The sequence below is a fragment of the Camellia sinensis genome, chromosome 14 (genome assembly GCF_055761805.1).
Source record: "Camellia sinensis isolate YWXY chromosome 14, ASM5576180v1, whole genome shotgun sequence".
Taxonomy (NCBI): domain Eukaryota; kingdom Viridiplantae; phylum Streptophyta; class Magnoliopsida; order Ericales; family Theaceae; genus Camellia; species Camellia sinensis.
The window spans coordinates 109,479,963-109,486,193 of record NC_138974.1 but is presented as its reverse complement, the minus strand read 5'-3'; the positions used below and the strand labels follow the sequence as shown (position 1 = coordinate 109,486,193).

The 6,231-nt window shown below is 38.1% G+C and overlaps 1 protein-coding gene across 1 annotated transcript; it reads left to right on the top strand.

Moving 5' to 3' along the window:
• Positions 1 to 4,640: 4,640 nt before the first annotated feature.
• LOC114275081 (uncharacterized) lies at positions 4,641 to 5,672 on the top strand. Its single transcript, XM_028217065.2, has one exon. The coding sequence runs from the start codon at positions 4,641 to 4,643 to the stop codon at positions 5,670 to 5,672; it is 1,032 nt and encodes a 343-aa protein (XP_028072866.2).
• The last annotated feature ends 559 nt before the right edge of the window (positions 5,673 to 6,231 follow it).

Below are 6,231 nucleotides of genomic sequence, written 5' to 3'. Positions count from 1 at the left end.
CTTCCAGATGAGATCCCCCAAATTTGTAGGCAGGATAGGAGAAAACTCACTCCACTTATAGACAGAATCAACAGTGAAGACTCCAGACTTATCTGTAACCCAAACCAACCTATCTAACACACCATTCTTGAGGACAGGAGCAATTTGCAGTAGCTCCTTCATCCTCCTCAACTCTTCAAGTTCCCATTGAAACAAAACTTTTCTGAAAACCAAATCCCACTCCTCATTTCCATTACTCCTACTATTAACCACAGCCACTGATTCACCTTTATGAATAGACACAAAGAATAATCGAGGAAATAAGTTTTTTAAACAGTCCCTGCTAAGCCACAGATCCAGCCAAAATTTTGTGAGCCTCTCATCCCCAATAATGATCTTTGAGTTGGCCTTAAAAAATTCCAGCAATTCAAGGCATTAAACAGCTACCCCCAAAATATCCCTCCACACCATAGATAACCTGGAATTTGCATCTTGGACTGGCCACCAAGACCCACCAAACTGTGGGTACTTGCTAAGGATTTCTTGTTTCCAGAGAGCACCATATTCACTCCCAAATCTCCACCACCATTTGAGAAGAAGACATTCATTCATGGTTCTCACTTTTCTGATGCCAAGACCCCATTACTTTTGCTTTGGGTGATGTCCTCCCATTTTACCATGTGAATTTTCCTTCTAAGTTCATCACCCCCCTCCCTCCCACAGAAATCTAGACTGAATCCTATCAATCTCCTTGGCTACCCCTACAGGCATTCTAAACAAAAATAGGTAGAAAACTGGTAATGAAGATAGCACAGACTTGATCATTGTCAACCGACCAGCAAAAGAAAGGAGCCTTCTCTTCCAAGAAGCTAGTTTTGATTTGTATTTATCAAGGACAGGTTACCAAGTCCTTCTTCTCCTTGGATTAGCACCCAATGGCATCCCTAGATACTTCAAAGGTAACCTATGATGCAAGCAATTCAGGATAGCAGCAAAATCTTTGGTGATCTCCTCATTAATACCCACCCCACACACTACACTCTTATGATAATTAATCTTCAAACCAGACAAAATTTCAAAACACCTCAAAATTCTTTTGATATTTATCACCTCCTCCTTTTTTGCCTCACAAAACAAAACTGTGTCATCAGCAAATTGTAAGTGAGTAATAGTAAGGCCATTTGAACCAACTGAAGCTCCCTTAATCAATCCAGCCTGGACAGCTCTATGTACCAAAATGTTAAGACCCTCAGCTACAATGTTGAATAGAAAAGGGGATAGAGGGTCACCTTGTCTAAGCCCCCTTTGGGGGCTAAACTTAGCTGTAGGTGATCCATTCACCAGGATAGAGACTTTAGCAGTTGAGACACACTCCTTCATCCATTTGATCCATTTTGAGCCAAATCTAAAATTTGATAACATGGAGAAAAGAAACTCCCAACTAATTGAATCGTATGCTTTCTCAAAGTCAAGCTTTAGGATAAGGCCTTTCTTTTGCTTCATTTTCCTACCATCCACAATCTCATTAGCAACCAGGATGCCATCAAGAATACTCCTACCCCCTATAAACGCAGATTGAGATTCACTGATGATCTTTGGTAATACTACTTTAAGTCTACTAAATAAAACTATGGATAACACTTTGTACAATGATCCAATGAGACTAATAAGCCTGAAGTCACTGAGCGAAGAAGGATTTTCATTCTTTGGAAGCAAAGCTACAAAAGAGCTATTAATACCGAGGACCAACTTAGAGTTGGTATGAAACTCACTCATGAACTGCATGACATCCCATTTAATTATTTGCCAACACTTCTGGAACATCATAAGGTTAAAACCATCCGGCCCAGGGGCCTTGTTACCATCACAATTATTAAGAGCTGCCACAACTTCAGATTCTGTGAACTCAGCTTCCAAAGCAACTCGCACCTCTTCATCACCAATAGATTTAAAAGGACCAGATAGGCTTGGTCTGTTAAGCCATGACTCTGCAAACTGCCTCTGAAAGTGATTACGCACTTCAATTCTTATTTCCTCCTGCAACAACATATTAAGCGTTTTCGCTACAATAATGAACAAGAATGGTGAGGGTAGGTCACCTTGTCATAATCCTTTTCTTGGCCCAAACTCAGACGTTGGTGAACCATTCACAAGCACAAATCCGAGCAATAAACTAGCAGATCTGGTTTTCTTGTTTGGTACAAAAACCCTTTTTAAGTCCCATTTTTTTCAATAAATTTATTTTATCTTTAGTTTAAAAAAAATGATTTTCTTGACTTTTTCAATAAAAATCAATTCTTTTGGGTCTCTAGTGGTTTTTTAAAGGACAGTTTTTATTATATATATATATATATATATATAGGTTTCTAGAACTAGGAGCACTTGAAAAGTAAAAAAATAATAATAATAATAATTAAAAAATGGCAAAAAAAAGGAAAAATGAAAAATGAAAAAGTTTAATAAAAGGATAAATTACAAATACACCCTTAAAATTTATTTAAAATACATATTGTCTCATGTGGTTCTAGAAATTATATTCCGTCCTTTCAAGTTTTTAATTCCATAATAAATGACTCATTTTAGTAATAAATTATAGTTAATTTTTTTTAATTATGTCATAAATAATTTTGATTAACAATTTAGATAATTTATTGTTGCAAAGAAGGGTACTTAGGAATTTTTTTTATTATTATTAATTATGTTAAATAAAAAAATTCTAATAATGTATTTATAATTTTCAAAACCACATGAGATAATCCGTATTTTAAGTAAACCTTAGGATGCATATTTGTAATTTACCCAAACAAAAAAAGAGAAGAGAAAATTAAAAATAGAAAAAACATTTGTCAAAGCCAAAATATTTTGATTGAAATTACTGTTGGAAGACAAACAAAGGTATTCAAAAAGACCTAGTATTGTGCAATATTTGCTGGTTTACTTGAATAAAATAGAATGAATGAAAAAGCCATTCCTTAGTCTTTTTTTGAAATTTACAATGGCCAATGAAGATTTTATGTATAATATATATATATATATATATAAATCAAACATGACAGTAAACATTATGTTTTTATATGATTATTCTATTTCATTTTATTCGAATAAACTAAATAGAACGTTATAGTACTGAAAACCTCAATTGGTGCTTGGAGATTTTATACCCTCACTTTTTAGGCCATTTTTATTGGAAGATCTCATAATGAGAAAGAGCAAATATTGGTGGAGAATATATCTAAAATAAATAAAAATCAAATGCATTCATTTTGGGGAGCTTTTAATCAGTGTGAAGGATGGAAGAGCTCAAAAGGGTATCAAATACCAATCATAAAAGCCACAAGAGGAAGAGGAATAGATGCAAGAAATGAGTTCAAGCATCATTGTATTCCCTTTTATGCCTTTTAGTTGGTAATATTATCAAGTGTTTGATCTACCAGCAGTACCTAACGAGAGGGCTAATCACCAAATACATGAATGAAGGCTTACATAAACTAATTGTAAATTAAATTGACTTGGAAAAATATTCACAGTTAAAATAACTTCCCTAAGCAATTATAGACTTCCAAAAATAGTTTAGTTTAGCTTAAAGAAAGTTAGCTTTGAAAGAGTGCTACTATTAACACCTACCTTTTTACTTTGACCCCCCCACCCATTTCTTTGAATCTCTACCCAGCAAAATAAGTCGCGTCCCTTTTCTCTTTGAACCACCCCCATAATACCAACTATACCCCTAACCCCAAACCTAGCCCCCACTCCCAACCACTACCTCCGGTAGCCAATTCGCAGCCCACTCATCGGCTACCTCCTCCCCTCCACATCCAACCGACGTGACCCTTCTTATTCATTTTTTTTTCCTTCCGCCCACCACCGCAAGAGAACCTGCTCATTTACATAGTTTTCAAGATTGGGAAGGATGTCAAGATATACAATGAATGATGTTGCCGACTGTTGCTGCTTTTGAGACACCTCTCTATATCTCTTCTCATTGTATATATATGTATGTATATGTATATTATAAGGTTGAGCTGGTTAGTATGCAAGGTTTTGTTAGAAGTATAGACAGACCTAGTATAGAAGGGCCGGGCGTAAATATTGAAGTTATGTTGGGCCAGATTAATACACCAAATCAGGGGAATGGGCCTTGCTTTCCACGGTGTGGGCTGGGGCAGCAAGGAAATAACAAGGTTAGAGAAGTTGGGCCAGTTGAGAGGTTATCAACTCTATCAGAAGCTCATGATAAGGAACCCGGTTGCAGTCTAAGAAGGAATAAAAAAGGGAAACAGAAGATCAAATGTATTAACAAATACAATCCGAATCTACTACTACGAAGGTCAGCCGATCCAAGGAGAAGACATGGGAGCAGAGGTGCAGTAACAAGCTCGGCACGGCACAAGGCAGCGGATTGGCGAGCAGCAGTGGCGGGATCGTCCTTAAATGCATGTATAGAGGATGGCATGGACAGAGGGAGGGTCGTACTCAATGAGGCTGAAGCAACACTGAAATTGGGGGAACTTCTTGGGATGAAACTAAATGGGAAAAGGGCTGAAGTAGTGGAGAAAATAATGGACCTTGAGTTGAAGGATATGGACCGAAATGCAGGGGGGGTGGGAGTTGGGGAGTAGGTTTACCTGCTGGGGGGAATTCGGTGAAGCAGTGATATCCTAATGAAGATTCTCTCATGGAATGTTAGGGGGTTGGGGAGGAAGGAGAAGAGAAGCAAAATTAAGAAGATTGTGAGGGAGAGACAAGTAGATATTGCCCTGTTCCAAGAGACAAAGAAAGCAGAATTATCTGAGGAAGTTGTCAGATCAGTTTGGGCAAAGGAAAAAATGGAGTATATGGGGGTGGATGCCGAAGGCTCTGCAGGGGGTTTGCTGTGTATCTGGGATCCTGATATATTCCAAATTAAGGAGTGTTGCAGCAACAGAAGGTTCATATTGTTATCAGGTACTATCCTTAACCATTTTCATTGTGCTATCTTGAACATTTATGCTCCTAATGATGTGGGACCTAGAGGGAATCTGTGGCAGAGCTTGTTGAAGCTAAAAGCGGAATTTCTGAACCCATGGTGTTTAGGGGGGGATTTTAATGAGATTAGACAGATTGGGGAAAGGAAAGGGTGTTCGAGGAGAGATAGAGGAATGAAAGATTTTAACGAGTTTATTGACAAGTGTGAGGTATCTGAATTACCTTTACTTGGGAGAAGGTTCACGTGGTGCAACTCTAGTCTTGGTGAGAAATGGAGCAAAATAGATAGAATTTTTGTAGACCCAAAATGGATTGAGGTATTTAATTTTAAGCTGTGGGGTCTCCCTAGACTGCTCTCTGATCACTGTCCACTGCTGTTAATGGAGGATGAGAGAGATTGGGGTCCAAAACCCTTTAGGGTACTAAACGCCTGGTTTCTACACAAAGATTTTCGTAAGTTTTGGGAGTTGAGTTGGAGTGAGCCTGGTGTTGTAGGCTGGGCTGGTTTCATTCTATCTCAAAAATTGAAGAGATTGAAAGGTAGACTTAGAAGTTGGAACTGGGAGGTATTTGGCAATGTTCAAAATAAGCTAAAGACAGCAGAGGGTGAACTCCATAATTTTGATATCTTGGCTGAAGATAGAGAACTTGATGGGGCCGAAAAAGTTAGGAGAAGTGAAGTCAGAGCTGAGATGTGGAGGTTGAGTAGGATGGTTGAATGGTTATAGTTACAAAAGTCAAGACTCACCTGGGCAATGAAAGGGGACAAGAATACAAGATTCTTCCATGTGGTTGCAAAAGGCAGAACTAGTAGAAATGAAATAAATTCTATACTAGAAGGGGAGGCGGTGGTGGAAGAACCGGGTCAAGTGAAGTGCAAGGTGTTTGATCATTTTAAAAATCAGTACTCAGAGCATTGGCCATCAAGACCTGTGTTGGGGGATTGCTTCTCAACAGTGATAGGCAGGGGGAGGGCTGGATGGCTAGAATCAGATTTTTCGGAAGCAGAAATTAAATCAGCAGTGATGGATTGTGATGGGAATAAGGCTCCGGGACCGGATGGGTTTAATTTGATGTGTTATCAGAAGTTCTGGAAAGTTATGAAGGGTGATGTGATTCAGTTTGTGAAGGAATTTCAAACCAATGGGAAGTTGGTAAAGGGTTTAAATAGTTCATTTTTAACCCTTATACCTAAGAAAGAAAATCCAATAGGGCTATCGGATTATAGACCTATTAGTTTGGTGAGTTCTATTTATAAGATTTTAGCAAAATTGTTGTCTAATAGAC

What these genes read in the sequence shown, in the direction of transcription:
- LOC114275081 (XM_028217065.2), top strand. Translation starts at nt 4,641, where the DNA reads ATGAAGATTCTCTCATGGAATGTTAGGGGGTTGGGGAGGAAGGAGAAG.